At 34.9% G+C, this 24,239-nt stretch overlaps 1 protein-coding gene and 1 long non-coding RNA gene across 2 annotated transcripts in view; both read right to left on the bottom strand.

Annotated features, from left to right (window-relative positions):
* Positions 1 to 24,239, bottom strand: part of LOC144957478 (thrombospondin type-1 domain-containing protein 7B-like) — a 447,754-nt gene that overhangs the window by 197,973 nt on the left and 225,542 nt on the right. Inside the window, exon 2 of the mRNA XM_078888764.1 lies at positions 13,418 to 14,152. Coding sequence (XP_078744890.1) covers positions 13,418 to 14,069 — 652 coding nt within the window. The 5' untranslated portion in view covers positions 14,070 to 14,152. The remainder of the gene's footprint in view (positions 1 to 13,417; positions 14,153 to 24,239) is intronic.
* LOC144958159 (uncharacterized) overlaps positions 23,481 to 24,239 on the bottom strand; it is a 127,199-nt gene continuing 126,440 nt past the window's right edge. Inside the window, exon 3 of the long non-coding RNA XR_013642373.1 lies at positions 23,481 to 24,239. This exon is cut by the window's right edge and continues 103 nt beyond it. This is a non-coding gene — a long non-coding RNA (uncharacterized LOC144958159).

The raw sequence follows: 24,239 nt of genomic DNA, 5'->3' as shown, positions 1-24,239 counted from the left end.
TGATTCCCTATTATTTTATCAATGGCCAAACAACAGATGGGCATTATTCTACCTTTCCCTTTAAATAGTAACGCCTAATCATTTCAAATTTGCTATAATAATTTGCGTCGTCAGATTATCAAGCGTTAAATTTCACTAGAATTAGATTCTTTAAAAAGAAGCATCGCTTAAGGGCTAACCCACACCGGAGACTGACTTCGACGACCCGACACTGCCGTCCTCTGCCGTTTACCGGATAAAGACGTCGGACACGATCACAATACTAACAATAAAGAGAAGAGCCGCTAGACCTACCCATACCAAGCACCCGACATCCTCTGCCGTTTTTTTTTTTTTTTTTTCGAGCCCTGGTATGGGTAGGTCTAGCGGCTCCTCTCTTTATTCCTAGTATTTTGTCCGTACCCGACGTCTTTATCCGGAAGACGGCAGAGGACGGCAGTGCCGGGTCGTCGAAGTCATCCTCCGGTGACGGTAAACTCTAAGTGTTTTGAAAATGTCATTTATTCAATAATAAGGAAATCGGAATCGGTTGAGAGGCAGGATAAAAGACTTCTTACATTCTTACGTTTTGGAATTCGAACTTAGTTTCCAACACGCACTATCAAGCTCTTGCAACGATTGGAAACTCGTCTGAAATTCCAAACAATCAAGAGTGTAAAAATCGTATATTATCTTATTCAAACTTTTAAAAAGAGACCTATTTTTCCGTAAGTGCTCTGGAATCAGTTACGTTTTGTTTTGATAACAAATGCGATTTGCTATGACAACAGCCACCGCCATGTTATGACGCAGAACGTAAACAACAGCATATTACACCATACTGCCGAATTCGACACATAAAATCAGCTTTCATTCTCACTAGATAAGACTTTGCCAGTGCACACGGGTAACGGATATATTATTATTATTATTATTATTATTATTATTATTATTATTATTATTATTATTATTATTATTACTATTATTATCATTATTATTATTATTATTATTATTATTATTATTATTATCATTATTATCATTATTATTATTATTATTATTATTATTACTATTATTATTAAGCCAGATATTATACGCAGAACGTAAACAACAGCATATTATTGCAATTATATACAAAATATTTCATTATCACTAGATAAGATTTATGCACTACGATTATTATTATTATTATTATTATTATTATTATTATTATTATTATTATTTTGGTCATTATTATTATTATTATTATTATTATTATTATTATTATTATTATTATTATTATTATTATTATTATTATTAATTATTATTATTATTATTATTATTATTATTATTATTATTATTGTCATTAATATTATAATAATTATTATTATGACTATTATTATTGCAGATCAATAGGGAAGAAATAGGGAGTCGTGACGTAACACCTTCTCCGTTTCCGGTTCCAAAATCTTTGGAAGTGTGTATGTATCCAGTCATTTGAAGGGCTAATAATGAAAATGTTGTATCTTGAATCATAAAGTGACATAACTATTTCAATAGCAGGATGTATAGGCAGATTCTAAGGAATACGGGACGTAAAAGAGCGAGGATGGATGATCTTTATTGATGACAAACATAATATATTTAGACTGGAAAGTAAGATGCCATCACTCTGGAACCAGATGATCATTTGAACAGGGTATGTGTTTTGTCCTCGAGAAGTGTTGTTTTACACTTCCAATGAGGTTGGAACAACTTTTGTCCAATATTGGTTCATTCTAAAGTAACCCATAAATGTATTGTTAATGTAATAAAAATTAGTATAACATATTTAAAAAGAAATAAAGAATAAGAAAATAAACACACATAATCATAACCCACGCCCCTATCCCCCCCCCCCCCCCCCCACACACACATGCTTCAATCCCTCCCTTCCAAAAAAAAAAAAAAAAAAAAAAAAAAAAACAAGAAAAGAGAAAAAAGTATAAAATGGATAAGAAAGAAAAGAAATATGAAAGAACAAAACGGAATGTTTCGAGCTCAAAATCCTTATTAGAGCAAAAAGAGATAATGAAAATTCAAAATACCAAAGATAAAATATAAATATGAGAGAGAGAGAGAGAGAGAGAGGGGGGGGGTTATTTATTGCATGTCTTGGGGTTAAGCTGCCCTAACGCCCTAGTTTATCACAAATCGATGAGATAAATAAAGCCTACAGTGGGAGTAAAACGATACGCTATATATATACAAATGTCAAGCATTCCAACCAATTGACAGGCAAAGCTATTCCAGGTTAAGAAACACTCGTCGACAGAGTCACAACAGTTTGGAGGGCTGGAGGTAGACTTGTGAGTGAGCGCTGATTTAAAGGTTAGGAGGTCAGAACAGATGAGCAGCAGTACGCGTGCAAACAATTTCCACGTGTTGACAGATCTAAGCGTTTAAAATGTCATCCTGAACAGACAAGGCATTCGTCATATTTTGATCCCTTTAATAGGGGGAAAAATTCTTGATGTCACACCTTCTAATTTTCCAGTTCCAAATTCCTCGGAGGTGTGTATGAAACAAGTCCTTAGGCGCAGCGTGGTTCAGCGGGAAGGTTTTTGCTTCGTATCCGGAAGGTACCAAGTTCGATCACCCGCCGCTGCGTTGTGTGGCGTTGAGAGAGTTAATTCGCCCTAGCTCAATTTGTGGCGCTGCACTGCGGCTGACGCCTGGATTATTCCAGTCTTCACATGGAATAGAAACGAAAGACAAAATTCCCCGATGGGATGAATAAAGGGAATTTTATTTTTTATTATTTTACATATGATTAGGTTTCATTTTGATTGAATCATAAATGGTATAACTATTTTAGTGGCAGGGTGTATAGGCAGATTTTAAAGAATACGGGACGTAAAAGAGCGAGGATGGATGATCTTAATTGACGACCAACATGTTGATGTTATGCGTTTAACTAAAAAAATCCATCATTCGTAAGCCGGATATAACGTGCCAACAAACAAAACTATGTGTAATCTTGAACGCTTCTGATCTGATTGGTACAATTTAGTGACTCATAAAAATGGCTGGCTAAAACAATAACAAAGCGCTGAGTGACGTCAATTTCGTTCTATCTATATTAAGACTAGAAAATAAGATGTTATCCCTCTGAAACCAGCAGATCATTTACACAAGGTATGTATTCAGTCCTCCGGAAGAGTGATTTTACACTTCCAATGATATTGGAGAATCAGATTTTTGACATCACAATTTTGTTCCCATTTATATTAGGAGGAATTGGGTTTGACCGTAGCTTTTGTTAACTTATAGCCTGATACTAAGACTTGTATTTTGACGACAATATAGGCTAAATATTTGTCGTTGGTAGTGAGTGTTCAATTAAAATAACTGATCCCATTGGTTTAACTATTAATAAATACAACTCACAATTTGGTTTCTCTGCTTTCACTGGCCTCGTATTGGTTCTATCTTTCATGAAAACCATTTTAGCTGGTGGTGTGGAAGTAGGGGGGGTGGGGGGGGGGGGTTCAATTGATAAACATAATGAGAAACTTCTTTTAGCTTTATATTTGTCTAGGGTTGTTTGACATTTTTTATTTGTTTTTTTTTTTTTATCCTTATTTTTGTTTGCTTTTAAATATATTGTTAGATTTTATTTTCCTCTTGTGCTTATTTATAGTTATTGTTGTCCTCCCTGTTGGCCACTTTATTTGTTGCGTGTAAAACGCGAGGACAAATAGCTGAAGTATTTAGAAGCTGACTCACGTAAGTAAATTATTCACTAGTGAGAAGTTTATTTTTTACAGCAAAGTGATGCTGACAATAGTGCTTTCCACAATGTCTAAATTAGGTCCAGCTAGGTACAAATTCTGTCTGACCTTTAGGAAGCATTTAACTTTATTCTTATGCATATAGATGAGCGATTGTTTCCAGATGGTGCTATCTCGCGTAAAAATCTGAGCAGGTGTCATGAAACAGTGCCAGACAAAGCAAAATGGAAAATACTAGAAAATAAAAATCATCAAAAATAAACAAATTAATCGAGGACGAATGTGAATAAAAAGTCTTTTCATAGGACTCAACATTTCGTCGTCTTGCCCACAATGGGACTTGAACCAGGATCCCAGCAGTCAGCGGCTAAGTGGCATACAACAATACTACAAAACGACGAAGTGGACTTGTGCAAGGGGGGATTAGCAATATTGATTATGTTGGACACGACATCTCGTTGTGTAAGGAACCAGGAGTAATCTTTGTTAGTCCATTCGGATTTAGATCATATGGACAATGCTTGGTTGGGCCGGAATAGATAATGAAAAAAAAAATCGGTTGGCCTTTCTCGGCATGAGAGTTTATAACACCTAAAGGCTTAGTTATCTTCTCTTTTCTTACTTGCCACCTTTTAGTTAGGCTGCTGACTCTAGTAAGTAAATTATTCACTTGTGAAAATGTATGTAACAACAAAGTGATGCAGACAATGGATGCTCTCTACGAAATCTAAATTAGCTTTAGATAGGTACACTTTCACTATTTCATGACTGTCAAGAAGACGATGTAGATGGATTGGACACACCCTTAGAAAGAATGACTCCACTATAACAAAGAAAGTATTGGACTGGAACCCTCAGGGCAGAAGATCAAGGGGAAGGCCACGAGGACCATGGGGAAGAATTAAAGAAGCTGATATACAGAGAAGATATAATAATAATAGTGTTCTTTTATATCGCTAAACGCCGAAGCCTCAAAGCGCTTTACAATATACTTATCAAACCATAAACACACTCATACAGAGCCAAACAGACACACACAACAGTCGCACACACTAACTATGCAAGTTTTACAAAATGAAATTGACATTCAATAAAATGGAATCAAAAAATAAAACGTATAATTTACTCATCAATAAGAAAATGCCTAGGAAAAAAAATTCTGCAAAAGATGGGTCTTTAGATTTTTCTTTAAATTTTCTACGGTGCCCGAAAGCCTTAGTGACAAAGGAAGCGAGTTCCAAATGGTAGGTCCTGCTTTATAAAAAGATCTATCGCCGAAATTAGTAAACCGTGTTTTTGGCACTTTTAGTAGCTGGATCTCCTATGACCTAAGCTGGCGAATCGGAGACTAGGGGACCAAAAGTTCTTGAATATAAGACATGGAATGAGATTAAAAAAAAAAAAGTTAGCTCAGGATAGAGAAGGATGGAAACTGATTGTCTTTGTCCTATACCCTGATCCAGGGTGACACGGGCAATGATGATGAAGCCATGACTGTCAATGAGTATCGAATCCCGTTCTTATGCATACAAGTTGGGTGGTCTGTTGTTTGTGATCTAGGACCCCAAGAGGAAACAATAGAGAGGTCCTCAAATGATGGAATTATGTCATGTGATAAAATGCTAGTTGTGATTAAAAAAAAAACATTTCTTAACCATCTCCTTACCAGCCATTTTCAAAAATGTCCCCAAAACTTCACACCCAACCAACATAAAAACACACTTCTTTTTCAATCAGAAAAGTAATAAGCTCATTCTATACATAATATTGTTCGCTAATATGAGCTCTATTGATAGAATGTCAAGTTTTTATAGCTATATAAAAAAAAGAAATGAAATCTGGCTGCGAAAAGTGACGTTTGCATCGTGACAAATGTGACGATTTTCCAATAGGTGGTAAGAAGCGGGTTAAAGACTCAATTTCGAGTTGCCCACCTCGAGATCACAAAAACCGCAAGGAGATTATGAAATTGTGCAAGAGGGATAAACATTATTGATTCTATTGGACATTTCCCCTTTGTGTCAAGCAGGAGCCAGGAATAATCTTTATTTGTCCATCGGGGTTTAGATCAAAGGATCGATGGCGAATTGTGTCGGCAGTAAAAAAAAAAACCTGCTGGCCTGTCTCGCCATGCGCCCCATGAATTATTTTCATCACGGCTACCGTAACTTGTCACTTTTTTGGGATAAAAAGATCTGAAAAATTGTGTATGAAACAGAGCCGGACAAAGTTGAAAGCAAAATACAAGAAGAAGAAAAAACCGTCCCCAAAAAATCAGCCTGCCTGGGCCGGGAATCGAACCCAATACCTCCTGTTTACTGGCATGTCATGTTACTATTACACGACAGAGGTTAACCAATAGTTTGAATTTCCACTAGTTCTAAATTAGATCTAGATATCAATTCAATTAGATGCTGACAATTCGGCTACAAAAAAAAAGAATGATTTGAACTTGAATCAAAGAGTGGAAGCCGTGATGCCATCAATTTAACCCTCTCCTTACCAACTATAGGAAAATCGTCACATTCGTTACGATACAACCAACATTTTTCTTATTCAAATTTCTCTTGTGCATCATAACATTTGATGAAAAGGAACAGTGTGTTAATAAAAAACAAAAAAAAAAATTCCCTTTATTCATCCCCAAGGGAAAATGTGTCTTTAGGGTCTATTCCAAGGGAAGACTGGAATAACCCAGACGTCAGCCGCAGTGCAGCGCCGCAAAGTGAGCTAGGGCTATGTGACTTGCTCAAGGCCACACAACGCAGCGGTGGTTGATCGAACTCGTTACCTTTTGGGTACAAAGCAAAGACCGTACCGCTGTGTTGTAGAGCATGTTTTGCTACAGAAATTATTTATCGCCAAAACTTAATGCTATTGTGTTTGAATGATAAAAAATCTATTTTTGTGTTAGTTGGGTGTGAAGTTTTGGGGAAAATCCTGAACATGGCTGGTAAGGAGAGAGTTGGAGGACGAGTTTTCTGGAGATTAAAAATAAATTCTACGGCTCTCCAGAGCACACACAGCAGTTGATTGGTTAAAAAAGAAAATTTACTACAATCTGAACCAATACCGGTCCTCTTTTTTTTTTTTTTTTTTTTTTTTTTTTTTTTTTTTTTTTTTTTTTGCTTGTGAACTGAGTTATGGGTACCAGCAGAAAAAAAATTAATGGCGAGTCGTAAATATATTATTATGGATTTGCGTCGCTGAAATTAGCGCCATTGATTTCGTGTTTGGATCCCCTCCCTCCCCCCACCCCCCCTCTCTCTCTCTCTCTCTCCTCTCTTTCTCTCTCTCTCTCTCTCTCTCTCTCTCTCTCTCTCTCTTTCCCTCCCTCTCTTTGCGTAATGAACTAGGAATAACTTTTACATGCCCAAGGGGAATTAGATCGGGTAATAAAGGACTGATTGGGAAACAGGGAAGTGTCGTAATCTCCATTATTACATCCCTACGTTAGCTTTGAGGAAATTTGATTATTCTTTGTGTAAAGATCTATAGACGTGCTAAATAAATATTTATTATACCCGTTTGATTTGAGGGAGAAACCCCGATTTTACTGTAGCAAAACAGAAAAAATAGGCATCTGTAATATTTTTCGAATTAAAAAAAAGAGGAAAAATTCAAAGATAATTTTTAAAATACGTAATGGAGGATAATTATTAATGTAAAAATTGTTAAATTTGAGAACCATTCATTGTAAAAATAAATCTCACTTTGATTCCGAAATAATATAGGTGGGGTCATTGAAGAATAAAAGTAATCGTGAACGCCCGATTTTTAAATTTCGAACTAGTTCCCAAAGCTTAGAAATTCTAATTTTAAGAATTCAATAACACTTTAATGTAGCATTAAAATATTATTATTATTATTATTATTATATTATTATTATTATTATTATTATTATTATTATTATTATTATTATTATTATTATTATTATTATTATATATATATTATAATATATATTATATTAATAATAATAATAATAATAATAATAATAATAATAATAATAATAATAATAATAATAATAATAATAATAATAATAATAAATAATAATAATAATATAATATAATAATAATAATAATAATAATAATAATAATAATAATAATAATAATAATAATAATAATAATAATAATAATAATAATAATGGTGAGAGTATGTGAGCAAATAGCACAAATAGATATTTGATTATTAGGATATTAAATATCTGTGACAACTAACGTAAAAGGCAAAAGTTCCATTTACGTAAGTCTGATGTTTTGTAGCCACCACACAATTATTACTGTGTAACCCATACGAGAATAGTCTAGTACAAAAAAAAAACCAAAAAAAAAACAACAAAAAAACAAAAAACAAAAAAAAAAAAACAAAAAAACATTGAACGACTTGCGCTTACTGAGATGATGCCAGAGGACAAGACAAAGACACGCATGATTGGTTTCCGGTTATCTGCCACACCTTCCCCCCCCCCCCCTTCCCCCTTCTTTCTTGTGATGATCCAGAACTAATCTTTATTAGTCCACAGGGGGGGGGGGGGGTTTGTCAGGTGATCCGGTGATCGATAGTTGATTGTTTGGGTAGTGAATACACGATTACCTATGATCACTCTTTGTTAGAGGTAATGTCGTGCCATTGCTATTAAGACTGGAGGGAGAGCTGCAGGGGGTGCTATAATTATTTTAAAATACGTAAGAAGAGTGGACATTGAGAATGAAATGGCAGGAAAACTATCATGCTAAATAAAAAATAAAAAATAGTGTGACCCATGGCACAAAAACGGTATTATTTCGGGGTGTTTTAGATGGTTGATAGGTGGTAGACCTTGACTTTATGAATTTAAAATTTGAGACTTGGGTTAAATATTGTTTGTTTTGGTTTTGTATTTTCTTGGTTTTTGGTTTTGTTTTTGTTTTTGTTGTTTTGATTTTGTTTTGTTAATGTTTGTTTTATTAAGGAGAACGATAACGAGCATTATCATCATCATCATCATCATCGTCGTCGTCGTCGTCATCATCATCATCATCATCATCATCATCATCATCATCATCGTCATCATCATCATCATCGTCGTCGTCGTCGTCGTCATCATCATCATCATCCTCATCCTCCTCATCATCATCATCATCATCATCATCATCATCATCATCATCATCATCATCATCAGGGTACGGCAGAAAGTATAAGCGTTTTATGAGAGGTGAGGAGTGGTTGCCAGCGAAAACGTTATAATATTATTGATGATGAATAACAAAGGAAGACTATGTATGTATGTATTCTAGTTGGCAGTAAGTAGGCAGACTCGTCTAGACCTCTTCGGGACGATTGCCAAAGAACTCGGCATGCACTGTCAATTTGATTTATGTGTAGTTTGTTGTTTATTGGTGTTTATTAGTCAGCAGTTGTACGTAGTAATAATAGCAATGCGCATTATTATTATAACAAAATAACCCAAATAAATAAACACCAACAACGACAAAACAAAACAAAACAAAAACAAAAAAGCAAACAACAAAAACAATATAACACTTGAGCTTTTACAGAGCGCAATGATATCCACTAAACATGCTCAATGTGCTTTTCAAGAGATCCCAATCGAACAGCAATGTCTATCATGTAGGACGAGGCATGACGCCTGATATGTGATACATATTACACTTCTTTTTTTTTATCCCCGACAGAGACAACGCTGTTAACAGCCAGGTAATCAAATTTTATACCCGAGTACGGTGATGAGAGAATGCGAATAAAGGATCTTTTTTTCAACTCTGCATCTCTTAGAGTGGAACTCGAGCCCAGGACCTTAGGATCCGAAGGCTAGTGCAATACCACTAGAACAACAACGCCGCACGATACGCACAATACCATTACGCATGATTATAACACCTTCTTCCCGCGGCTATGTGGTCTAGTGGTATGACACTCGCTTTCGGACCGGAAGGTCCTGGATTCGAGCCTCGCTCGGCGCATATATGAGTCCTTGGAAAAGGCTTTTTACTCACATTCTCTCACCGTGCTCAGGTATAAAGTGAGTACCTGGCAGTTAATAGCGTTGTCTCTGTCCGAAAAAAATAGTAATATCGCCTAACAGGCGTCATGTCCCGTCCTATACGTTATGTGTTGCTGTTGGCCAGGGACCCCTTGTAAAGCGCTTTGAGCATGTTTAATGGATATTGTGCTATATAAAATGCTCTATTTTTGTAAACTCGTAAACCTTTGTTAAATTAAAAGTAATTCTATTACCCGTTGACTCAAATGATTATTCATAAAACCTGTTTTGATTTTCTAATTTATAAAATTTAGTGTCTGCAGCTCTCATGTGAGAGAACATATATACAGCGTGTCTGCGTCCTCTCACCCGTGAGAGAAGGTATAAACGATGTTTACGTTCACTAGGGCATTGTGTTCGGTCATATTAATATGCTGTTGGGAATCGCTAGCTGGTCAACCTTATTGCCAGAGCCACTTGCACGTACCTATACATACTTTATTACAGGACCTTTTTTTGATAGCTGATGACTCCAAAGAACAGTCTCGATCTATGATAAATTCCGCAAAACAGCAGTAAAACTATTGAACTAGATGAGTGGCTGTTCGTTTTATGTTTTATTTATAAGCAAATAAAGCAGGCTCTCCGCATAGATACATTATAAATTTAAATACACACACACACACACACACACACACACACATAATTCTCTCTCTCTCTCTCTCTCTCTCTCTCTCTCTCTTTATATATATATAATATATATATATATATATATATATATATATATATATATACATATTGTGAAATAGCTGTTCAATTGATCATGCTGTGGCAACATTCCTCCTGACATTTTGCTCGAAAGTATTACTATAGCAGACCTGCCTGTATGAAAATATTTTTTTAAAAATCGTAATAGGATTCAATAGTCCGATGTCACCTTCGCCTAGCAACGAGCAGCTTGGTTCTAAACAAAGAAAATCGGTACTTTTTATTCTTCATTCTGGCTAGAACATTTTCACATGTCATGTGATCAGATTGTATAAAAGTCAAAACATGATCAGGTTTATTATGTTTTCCTCCTCTGGATACAATTTTATGTAGTAGTCCTTATAGGTAACTTTGAAAATCAACAATTTTCCCCTAAAAAAAAAAAAAGAAGGAACAACACATCATAATCATTAAAATTAAGTAGTCTGGCATCAACGTTCAGTTTCAATGAGTTTTAATGACTAAGAGATACACATGAAGTTCTGTAACGTACGGCTATGTGGTCTAGTGGTATGATACTCGCTTTCGGATTGGAAGGTCCTGGGTTCTAGCCTCGCATAGTTGAGTCATTGGAGAATGCTCTTTACTCACATTCTCTCACCGTACTCAGGTGTAAAATGAGTACATGGCCGTAACAGCGCTGTCTCTGTCCGAAAAATTTGTAATATCGCCTAACAGGCGTCATGTCCTGTCCGTCCTACATGTCAAATGTTGATGTTGGCCAAGGACCCCTTTTAAAGCGCTTTGAGCACGTTAAGTGGATATTGCTCTATATAAAAGCTCAATTTAATGAAATTGGAGACAAAATTTCGTAATGCTACGAATTTTTTTGTGATAGTAGGACAGGTCTGCTATAGTTGCACGTTATGCAACATTGTTTGCTGTTTGAGATTCGATGCTTGACTACGCAAAATGTCACTTCCTGTAGTGAATATCAATACCAAATTGATAATATAACCGAGGGGAATCAGTCCCCGCCCCCTTTACTCTACATGGATAGGCATGAACGTCGATATGCAATAAATGTGACCCACCGTGCTAAACCGGTATCAAGTCGTATTGAGTAGTCCCTCAGAGCCATTATTACGCGCATGGAGCCGGAGTTCATCCCGGTTTCTATAACGTGGAACGGACAATAGCAAATAATAATCTTGCCAATGGACGGGGCTCGAACTATGTAAAAACCTTCCGGATCACAGTATAATACCTTACCAACTAAAGCATTTACATAGCAGTACAATACCTTACAAACTAGAACATTATTATAGCACACTATCCACTAAACGTGCTCAGTGTGCTTTACAAGGAGACCCAAACCAACAGTAGTACTTCTAACATGTGGGACGGAGACATTACAATATTTTGGCAGGCTGTGTTAACGGCCAGGAACTCATTTTACATTTGAGTAAGGAGAGAGAATGTGAGTAAAGGACTCAACTATGCATCGCCCAGGGTGGGACTCGAACCTCAGACCTTCCGACATGAAGGCGAGACCGCCTAATCTAATTGAAAAAGATTGATCAGAACCTTGAAATTTTAGCATTTTACACGTCTAAAACTACCATTCGTGCTCCCCAAAAAAAGCATAAATATAACCTTATCCCAATTCCTAATGTTTAATCAGTAAAAAGGTAATTTTTAGCACTTGAAACAATGACATGATACCGATTTGGTTTGACAAGTCACAAATTGTGCACCAGTGTTAGCAATATCAATATTTCAGCATTTTAAATTTCATTTTGATTTCCTTTCTAAATCTGATTTGTTTCCATTCATTATAGTAATTAAGTCCGAGAGCAAATTCATATTATACTATAACAACCCCCCCCCCCCCCCCGTATTTTATCTATCTATCTATCTATCTATCTATCTATCTATCTATCTATCTATCTATCCTTCGATCTATCTATCTATCTACCTTTCTACCTGTCAATCTACCTATCTACCTACCTATATATCTACCTATTTACCTATCTACCTGTCTATCTCTTACCTATCTTCCTATCTAATATCTATCTATCTATCTATCTATCTATCTATCTATCTATCTATCTATCTATCTATCTATCTATCCATCTATCCATCTTTCTATTTATCTATCTATCTTTCTATCTATCTATCTATCTATCTATCTATCTATCTATCTATCTATCTATCTATCTATCTATCTATCTATCTATCTATCTCTCTAACTGCCTATCTATCCATCTCTCTATTTATCTATATATCCATCTATTTATACATCTATCTATCTATCTGTCTATCTCTCTATCTCAGCCCCACCCCGTTCAATATCGATATAATATGCAAAATGTTGTCTATTGCAGAAAAAAATATTATGATCAATTTTTTTACTACAACACGTGATTTGTTGAGTAAGTGTAACGATTAGACTGGTGACATTTGCTGACATCACTTCCTGTGCGTTCAATACTGATTTTTAAAAGAAAAAAAATAAGATTATCTTCTCTTTATTATTATTTCTGCTTTGATAACAGGAAGTGATCTGTCAATGAATAAGGGGAGGTTAATGAAAAAATTATATTATTAGTAGAAACTAAGGTTGAATGAGAGTAAAACATTTAGAGAAAGACTGATCTTGATGTACAGTGTGTGTGTGTGTGTGAGAGAGAGAGAGAGAGATAGAGAGAGAGAGATAGAGACAGAGAGAGAGAGAGAGAGAGAGAGAGAGAGAGAGGGAGAGGGAGACAGAAAACTAGATAAAGATATATATATATTATATATATATATATATATATATATATAAATATATATAGAGAGAGAGAGAGAGAGAGAGAGAGAGAGAGAGAGAGAGAGAGAGAGAGAGATCATAAAAAGTAAAGAGTGTGAGAAAAAAAAGTAAATGATAAAATGTGCATGATACAGACAGAGTAATCCGTCAAAGAGGAAGTAGAGCAAGTCATCGATTCCAACTCACCATAGACCCATCTGTAGCCCATCTGTCCGAAGGCCGGTGTTATCTGACCAAAGATGACCATAATCCCAATAATGACGATGATAATGGAGTATACACACTGGCCAAATGACCGTGGATGTGAGAATGGATGAGGAAGGCGGCGGTGGTGGTGGTCGTGGTTATGAAGATGTTGTTGTTGTTGTTGTTGTTGTTGTTGTTGTTGATGATGAAAATGGTGGCGGCGGTGGTGCTGGTGGTGGTTGCGTTGTTGATTATCTTTCTGCGTTTGTTGTTGTTGTTGTTGTTGTGGTTGTAGCTGTTCTTGATGACGTTTGTAATATCCTTGGTAGCTTCGCGTTTTGCTGAGAGACTCAACATCATTATCATCAATAAAACAAGTATCAACTTCAGCAATATCATTAGTATTATCATTATTATTACCCTTATCATTATCATTTCGTATTTGATCATCGTTGTAACGATAATGATGAGAAGGATTCACGCTCTTCACTTGTAAATTCCGAGGTCGATGTTCTTGATGTTGATATTGACGATGATGACGTTGTCGATGTTGCTGCTGCTGCTGCTGCTGCTGCTTCAAGTGTTGATCTTTAATCGACCCACCACCACCACATATTAAAAATCCGCTCAGACCTACGCTTGCCTCCTCCATTGTCGACACTTGATATCGAAGACCGATGTCATTACACGGTTTTATGGAAGCCCCTTTCGTTGCTGAACATGGAGCGTGGCTTGCTTAATCCAATATAGAAGGATAATAATAATAATAATAATAATAATAATAATAATATGATGATAATACGATAATATTATTATTATGGTAATCCGATGTGGCTAGAATCGTAGGTATGTAATCCGTTCAGAATAAAACACAACGATGCCTCTATGGTGAGAAAGAAATAGTAAATATTATAGATTTATACACTTCAATAATATTAGATATAGTTGAAGTAGAAATTTTTAAAAAGCAGATATTATCATAACAACTATGCTAATGATGGTAAAGGATAATTAATGATGACGATGATGATGATGATGATGATAATAATAATAATAATAATAATAATAATAATGATAATAATAATAATAATAATGATAATAAATAATAAATAATAATATAATAATAATAATAATAATAATAATAATAATAATAATAATAATAATAATAATAATAATAATAATAATGATAATAATAAAAATAATAACATAAATTACAAACGTATTTTTCATAGCACTGTCTTCTATGACATTTATAGCACAATTTCACAAATACCACAACATTCAACTGTTTGAAGTTCCAATAAAATCAAAGAAAACAGTCTCTAGCTATATTCTTATTATTATAAACATAAAATTTATATCCTTCGTTTAGAATGATCTATTCCAGCAACACTTTTTTGAATACAATCCAAGGAAATCAAACTAAATGCTATTCCAGAATCACAGAGAAGAAAATAGAAAAAAAAACTGACATTCATTCCAGCTCCATAGAGAAGAAATAAAATGTTTTATTGTTGAATGAGCAATCGCTCCGAAGCCCCAGCACCCCAATTTGTATCAATAACCTCCCCTTGCTCTCTGTTGTTTGTAGTAATAAACTTGTACTACTAAACATTACTTGACGCATTGATTTCACCGACTCTCTTTTCGTGTGGAAATCATGGTAATGATTTCAGGAAATCATCCTTTTTTATTTCTTGTAAATATAAAACAACACTGGAATAGAATAGATCTACACTCCCTTTGGAATACCGGTTGGAATTTTTTTTTTTATTAAAAAAAGGGAATTAAAAAAAAAAAATTCCAAATTTCTTAACATAAATATAATGATATTATAGATAGTTCGAAAATGACGTCACTCGGGTCTTTGTTATTGTTTTTTGCCATCTGCCTTTATGAGTATTGCTCACTGAACTGTATTAACCTGACTATAAACGTTCATGGATACACACCGTTTTGTGTGTTGGTCCGTTATACTTCCGGATGGCAATGTTGTGAGCTTCTTAGCCAAGCGCAAACTATCTATACTTAATATTATTATATTTATGTTAAGAAATTTGGAGAAAAAAAATTAATGCATCAGGTAGTTAAAACACCTACAAAACATTCAAATGACATAATTTAGTTTTATCTCAATGTGGACAATTCATAACTTTAGGTTTTAAACCTGCGACATTCCCATTAAAAAGTAAGGAACTTCACCTACTATGCCTCTAATACATTAACATCGAATAGGTAGTATGCAGATGACGTCACTCAGGTCTTTGTTATTGTTTTTTGCCATCCGCGTTTATGAATAATGCTCACTGAACTGTATTAACCCGACTATAAACGTTCATGGATACACACCGTTTTGTGTGTTGGTCCGTTATACTTCCGGATGGCAATCTTGTGAGCTTCTTAGCCAAGCGCATACTATCTAAAGATGACAATGCTCTAACCCCAAATATTTTCATTGAAAATGAAGGAGAATCACAACTCACAACTCTGCCACTAACACACCATAATATAGATAGTATGCAGATGACGTCACTGAGGCCTTTGTTATTGTTTTTGCCATCCGCGTTTGTGAGTTGTTCTCACTAAACTGGATTAACCAGACTATAAAAGTTCATGGTTACACAGAGTTTGTGTGTTGGTCCGTTATACTTCCGGATGGCAATGTTGTGAACTCCTTGGCCAAGCGCATTCTATCTATACGACATAAACCATCATGTGTCGACCAATCACTGCGTTGTTTGAATATAATATATCCGAGTACAACAACAACAGACAATCCCATACTTTTAACACAGGAGGCGGAATTCCACTTGCTATTTATAGATAATTTCATTGATTTACCATTCTTTATAGTTACAATATTCTATTATTATTATGGCGACTGAGAATTGTGAAACATTTATTTTGGTATAATATCGTATTATCGTAATAGCGTAGTGTCATAAAATATCAAGTCACAATTATTAATAGCTATTTGTGACCCTTCATCTCAAAACGGTATTAAGTCGGGATGATTAAGATGCTGAAACTGGAATTTGTAGCCAGCATGCTTAAGAAGGAATATCATATTTTATTGTGCTAAATACCAGTTTCATATTTTTGACCAGTTAAACTATAATTTGACTTTTTAAGCATCTGGTCCATCCCGACATAATACCGTTTTGAGACGAGAGGTCACATTTAGAGGATATATATATATATATAGCGGATAACATCATGCGGTTCATCGGCTCTAAACGGTAAAATGTCGGGGTGATAACAATGCAACAGATTGAATTTGCTGTCAAAATAATTATGAATATTGGCAGATTACGTTTATTTGTTAAGCTGAGTATAATACAAATCATAAATGTTACTATAACGTTAAAGCAAAACTATTACGATGAGTCTTACTATGCTTTGTAAATAAAAAAAAGTCAAACTAACCCCCCCCCCCCCTAAAATAAAAACAATTAAAAAAAAAAACAACAACAAAATACGCAGTAGTTCAATTTTTTTTTTTTGCGACAAGCATCCGATCGGTTTTACTCAAAATGGATTTCGACGTGTAGTGATATTGATGCCTTGCGACCAGATAAAATACTCACAATATCCATCAGTCGAATTAAACATACCAAAAACACAAATTACTGTGTGTAACCTGTAAACGGTTATAGTTCTAGTCTGACTGATATATTTATTGAGAAAAAAAAACTAACCACTGAAAGACTCTAATTGTCAATGGTGTGGGGTCGGATTTTAAGAATGTTATTAGCGGTGTACCCCAAGGAAGCGTATTGGGACCACTTTTATTTCTTTTATATATAAATGATTTACCATGTGGCATAAATTCAGCCTGCAAACTGTTTGCAGACGATACGAGGATCTATAGTACAACTGAACATCATAACATTCTACAAAATGATATATTTTCACTTTTCAAATGGTCTACAACATGGCATTTGGATTTTAATGTTTCGAAATGTAAAGTATTACGTGTAGGAAAAAACAATCCATGTCATAATTATTTTACCGATACTTCTATGTCAAATCTACTTTCCGTTGTGACTTATGAAAAGGATTTGGGAGTTACTTTTGATTCACATTTGAAGTTTGATTTACATATTGATAATTGTGTAAGCCGTGCAAACAAAATGATGGGAATAATATATAGAACCTTTATAAGTCTTGATAAAACGACATTTTTATATTTGTATAAATCGCTCGTTCGACCAATTCTAGAATACGGAAATTGCATCTGGAGCCCATTATATAAAAGACAATCTATTAGTATTGAAAGTGTACAGAGGAGAGCTACCAAAAATGTATACAATGCAGTATTTATCTTATAAGGAAAGGTTAGAATTTCTTGACTTACCCAGTTTGAAATATAGAAGAATTCGTGGGGATTTAATTCAGGTTTATAGATTGGTACAAGGGGATAGGATAGACTTTTCTGATTTTTTTTTTCATATTCTAATATTACTGGAGGGGACAAGTTTAAGATTGTTGTTTCTAGATTCAAAACAAACATAAGACAAAACTGGTTCGGTATTTGTATTGTTCAGAAATGGAACAGTTTGAAATTTTAAACAAAGAATGCAAAATCTATGGATTATTTCAAGGTGTTAGTAGACAGGGAATTATATGATGGGAGATTTATATATGACGAATAATACGTGTTTGCACTGCTGTTGACATGGCTTTCAATCTTGTATGTATATACTATGCATTATTATATTATTATGGTTATCTTCTATTTGCGTGTGTATGTGTGTGTGTGTGTGTGTGTGTGTGTGCTTTGCATGACACGGTTAAATATATATGTTGTACACAACATATACATGAGTACATTTAAGTTGAAATACTATCTTTACCACGTGTATCATTATTGTAATCTTTAATCAATAGATTTATGGCATTACTATTAATATTAATGGCATTCAAAGGATCTTATCCTATTTTACCCTATACCATAATATGTTATGTTATATGTTATAAAGTGATTAAAAGTTGAGTGACGCCAATTTCGTTCATATACGCACTAAATTCTCGATCGCCGAGCTACATTCAAGAACTTGTGACCCCCAACTCCCCAATTCGCCAGATTAGATCATCGGAGATCCATTAATAAAAGTGCCAAAAGCATGGCTTACTAATTTCAGTGACAGATCTTTTTTATAAAGCAGGACATACCATTTGGAACTCGCTTCCTTTGTCAGCAAGGGTCACGGGAAGCGTAGAAAATTTAAAGAAAAATCTGAAGACTCATATTTCCAGAAATCTTTATCCTCGGCATTTTCTTCTTGATGAGTAAATTATACATTTTATTTTTTGATTCCATTTTGTTGAATGTCAATTTCATTTATTTTGTAAAACTTGCATAGTTAGTGTGTGCGACTGTTTTGTGTGTGTGTTTGGCTCGGCATGAGTGTGTTTATGGTTTGATCAGTATATTGTACAGCGCTTTGAGGCTTCGGCATTTAGCGCTATAAAAGAACACTTATTATCATCATCATCATCATCATCATCATCATCATCATCATCATCATCATCATCATCATCATCATCATCATCATCATCGTCATCATCATCATTATTATTATTATTATTATTATTATTATTATTATTATTATTATTATTATTATTATTATTATCATTATTAAGGATAGTTCTTTAAAGTCCCAAGGTCGGGCAGCGGCATTGTGGGGAACCTGTTCTGAATTACTGACGCATGAGTTCAAGAAACGTATATCATTTATTATTTACCGAATTCCTATCCACTCAACAACAACTGTGAAACCCCGTGTATTCAGGCTACATAAGAAATACATCATAATAATTGCTTATTAAATCATTGATAATGAATACCATCATATCCTTCATTCTGTTTGTCTCTACTCTTGCCCTTTGTCCTCTTATTATAGATGCAACGAAATTGACTTCACTCAGCTCTTTGTTATTGTATTAAGACAGCCATGTTAATGAATAGTTTTTACTATAATATTACTATATCAATCAGATTATAAACGCCCAAGGTTACACATAGTTTTGTGTGTTAGTGCGTTATATCCAATTGGCGGATGTTGTGAGTATTTTACCTATACTCTTAGCATTAATATCGTAAAAGCAAAAATATGAAAAGAAGTCCCATTATTATCCTTTGGTAAGAAAAACTCAGCGGTTCAATAGATAGGCTCAGGACTTTGTTATTGATTTTTGCCATCCATAATTTATGAGTAATTCTCACTAAACTGTAATTACCAGACTATAAACGAACAAGGTTACATATTTGTGTGTTGGTCCTTTATACTTCCGGATGGCAATGTTGTGAGCTTCTTAGCCAAGCGCATACTAACTATAACACTTTTTAGTTGTTGCACGCAACCGGTTTTACTAAAAATAGACTCCCCCCCCCCCCCCCCCCCCCCCGCATATATATTAGTATTGTAGCCACCATGACAGTTCCTAAAGTCCCAAGGCCGAGCAGCGGCATTGGGGGTAACCTATTCTAAATTACTAACGCAAGAGTTCAATTATCTTATGTTATTTTTTTTTTTTTTTGTTTGTTTACTTTCTATCCACTCAACAACAAATGTGAAAACCCCGTTATTCAGGTTACATAAGGAAGACATAATTGCTAATCAAATCACAGATAATGAATACTATATTCTCCATTATGGTTGTCTCTTGACTTCCTATATTATACATTTATATATATATATATATATATATATATATTTTATATATATATATATACTATTATTATATTATATACTATTATATTAGTGTACCTGTAAGTGCTTTTTTCTCTTTTTACCTAATTACATTCACCTTGCTATGCTTTATGCTTTCAATTCCATGCGATACCATGTTCCTATTAGTCTAATTACTGTTAAAGAACACTATATTTTATTTGGCTCGCCCCTTCTTCGACAACTGCTGTAACTCTGCTTTTTATTTTATCTATTATTAAATTTGTCTGCTTTTTTATTTTTGATAATTGGGTATTCCCATTGGTCTTATTTTACCTGTTGCTGTGTGCTATTATCCAATGAATGATTCCGTGTTTCTATTTATTAATACAATGGTGGAAAAGAAGGGATTTATTTTAGTGTTTATTTGTTTGTTTCGTTTGTTTGTATTTGTTGGGGTTTTTTTTTTTATTTTTTTTTTTTATTTTTTTTTTTTGGGGGGGGGGGGGGGGGGTTTCTTCTGCTGTTACTTGCATTAGCATGAAAATAATGACATAAGACATAGAGTACGCGTGTGTACTATTGTTGTTATTGGCTGGAACTGTGATTGTAACAAGCTTATTTTAAGTAACCCATCGCCCCCCCCCCCCCCCCCCCCCTGAGGGTATTATGTATTGTAGATGATGAGAAAGGCATGCTATCCAATTAAATCACTGTTTCTCATTTTATTTGTCTCGCCACCTTTCATGTAACTATATGCGGCTATGTGGTCTTGTGGTATGACAATCTCTTTAGGATCGGAAGGTTCTGGGTTCGAGACTTGCTCGGCGCAGAGTTGAGTCCTTGGAAAAGACTTTTTACTCACAATTAGGTGTAAAATGAGTATATGGCCGTTAACGGCGTTGTCTCTGTTCGAAAAAAATGTAATATCGCTTAACAGGTGTCATATTCCGTTCTACATGTTACGTGTTGCTGTTAGTAGCCGCCCTTTGTATAGCGCTTTGAGCACGTTTGGTGGATATTGCGCTATATAAAAGCTCAAGTTTTTAATTGTAATTTTTATATTCATTTATTCGTCATTTATTTGATTATTTATTTATTCATTTGTCTTTTGTTTTATTTATTTTTCTGTTTATTTATTTATTTTTGCAATTAAAAAAAAACCAACTCGTTACCTGTTGCTTTGCTCTTTGTTTCCACTACCCGATACTATTATATGTTTCTATTAATATAACAACTGTAGAAGAAAATTTTTAGTATTTGATTTTGGCTGTTACCTGCAGGATCGGATAGGTAGCTCATTGTCAGTTCATTAAAACACGAGCGTAACGTAACGTAACGTATCGCGTGATGTGGGTGTTCTGTTGTTATTATTGCCTCGAATTGGTTCTGTAACGAGTACGTGATAATATATCATTTAACCCATCGCCTCAAAATGGTGTTAAGTCTGTACTGATAAGATTTTTTTTTAAAATGAGCGTTTATATTGTGGATATCCACTAAAAGTGCTCAAAGCGCTTTACAAGGGGTCCCAACAGCAGCGTTTAACATGTAGGACGAGACATGACGCCTGTTAGGCGATATTACAATATTTTCGGATAGGTACTCATTTTACACCTGAGTACGGTGAGAGAATGTGAGTAAAGAGCCTTCTGCAAGGACTCAACTATGCGCCGAGCGAGGCTCGAACCCAGGATCTTCCGATCCGAAATCGAGTGTCTTACCACAGGGCCATATAGCCGCAATCGATGTAATATTGAAAGACAAATCAAATTTTTTAAACTGCCACCGTTCAAATTTCCGGGAACTTGGTTAGTTATTATTATTATTATTATTATTATTATTATTATTATTATTATTATTATTATTATTATTATTATTATTATTATTATTATTATTATTATTATTATTATTTCCGGTCACGTGATATGACCACGACAGACAGACTGTACACCCAATTTCGGCACGGCACCACCGTGGGTTTTTGAGAGCGATGTTTTATTGATGAGATTTCCGAGAGAAGTGGGACGAAGGGTCTGTTGACCAGACACAGACACAAACACACCCTAACATTACGACAGTAAGTAGAAACAAGTAAATTATGTGTGTGTTTGTATGTTTAAGGGTCTATGATAGCTGTTCTAAAAATAGGATGTAAAAGGATAGATACGTAGATCTGCTTCAGGTGATAAAAATATAAAATTCATTATTTTCAGAGTATGAAACATTTTGTAGTTATCAAATAGAGTAAATTTCGAAATAAATTGAAAATTGAAATGTCAAAAACATAAACAAATAAATAAGAAAACAATACTAAACACAGACAGTTTCGGGTTCAAAACATTTCTACAGCCAATACTAGAACTCAGTTGAAGCGTTAATGATTAAGGTTATTCCTGTCTATTTGTATTTAATCTAATTTGATTTATTGACTTTTTAACCGTTTCTGTAATTGGCTGAAGAGGGGTTTGGGACTATTATTTCACTTCACTATTTACTGTCCACGGGTTTTAACAGCGTTATGCCCTGTCACTGGTTGCTAGGATAAAAGGACGAGCCAGAAACATCATAACAGCTTAGTAGTTATTCACTTTGACTATTTATTGTAGCGTGTTGCGTAACTAACAAAATTTACTTTCTCCTCCCCCACCCCTGCCTCTCCCAAAGAATTGAATGACTTCAAAGGTATAAATATATTATGTAATCAAACGTCTATCATCTCAAAATTTTATTATACACATAACATTTACAAATAAATTTTGTCACTTTGTGGGTCTTTTTGATCGATTCAGAATTACGGTAGCGTTAAAAATATAATATTTATTTTGCCAAATTTTAGAAAGTGTGTTTTGTCCGTGATTTTATCCAATTCTAAACATCTCTACACTTCTGACCGATCTCCTGAAATAAGTGTTATGGGTGAACGATTTAGATAGTGAAAATGAAATCTATAGCATGAACCATGCGACTTTTGTCAACATATTGTCTAGCTTCAATATGTTGAATTAAATAGTAACATTTCATATCTCTGATTATTTCTAATTTAAAACCAATTTTTGCCGACTTATTAACCCCACCATAATACCGTTACGTTGAGTCACAAAGTCTTATCCATTCGAGGGAGTGGGACAATCATGCAAATGAAGCTGTTGAAGATCCGAGAGAAAAACTGCCCTACGGAACTGAGCTCCCCAGAAATGAATGGGTTACACTGAACATGTAAATGAAGCTGTTGAAGATCCGAGAGAAAAACCTGCCCTACAGAAGTGAGATTCCAAGGAATGAATGGGTAACACTGAACATGCAAATGAAGCTGTTGAAGATCCGAGAGAAAAAACTGCCCTACGGAACTGAGCTTCCCAGGAATGAATGGGTAACACTGAACATGCAAATGAAGCTGTGAAGATCCGAGAGAAAAACCTGCCCTTCGGAACTGAGCTTCCCAGGAATGAATGGGTAACACTGAACATGCAAATGAAGCTGTTGAAGATCCGAGAGAAAAAACTGCCCTACGGAACTGAGCTTCCCAGGAATGAATGGGTAACACTGAACATGCAAATGAAGCTGTTGAAGATCCGAGAGAAAAAACTGCCCTACGGAACTGAGATTCCCAGGAATGAATGGGTAACACTGAACAGAGCACCGGCAAAAATTGGAAGAACAGCTGGAAGTATGAAAAAGCGTGTGTATATGTGGACGCCCAGAGCACACGATGGAGCACATTCTTAGAGAATGCCAGGATGGGCCCAGCTGTAATGACCATGACCTAAAGAGTCTGCTCCACAGATGATAAGGAATGGGTTCGGTGTTGGACCGACAAGCTATGATGATGATCCATTCGCTGACATGAAAGCTAGATTTTGGGAATAGCACAACGATTTAAAAATCCATTTCAAGAAGTCACAATCTCTCTATGATGAAAACTCATTGTCAGAATGCGGAATGGTGATTTGTCGTTCTTGATGCCATCCTAGTGTGAAGTAGGACAATGGGTTCAAAACTAGGCCGTACAATCCGCGTAAGTAACATATAGGAAGCATCATGTTGTTGTTGCGTCTTTTGAAGCTTTATCTATATAGTATGAATTTGAAGTCACTTTTTCTCAGCGTCCGAAAAAAGACTCAATTTTTAAACATCCGGTCATGCGC

This window comes from Berghia stephanieae, chromosome 12 (genome assembly GCF_034508935.2).
Source record: "Berghia stephanieae isolate SIO BIC M18660-M18661 chromosome 12, UCSD_Bste_1.3, whole genome shotgun sequence".
NCBI classification, from domain to species: domain Eukaryota; kingdom Metazoa; phylum Mollusca; class Gastropoda; order Nudibranchia; family Aeolidiidae; genus Berghia; species Berghia stephanieae.
Note: the sequence above shows the minus strand (reverse complement) of the source record. Positions and strands in the feature narration are given on the sequence as shown.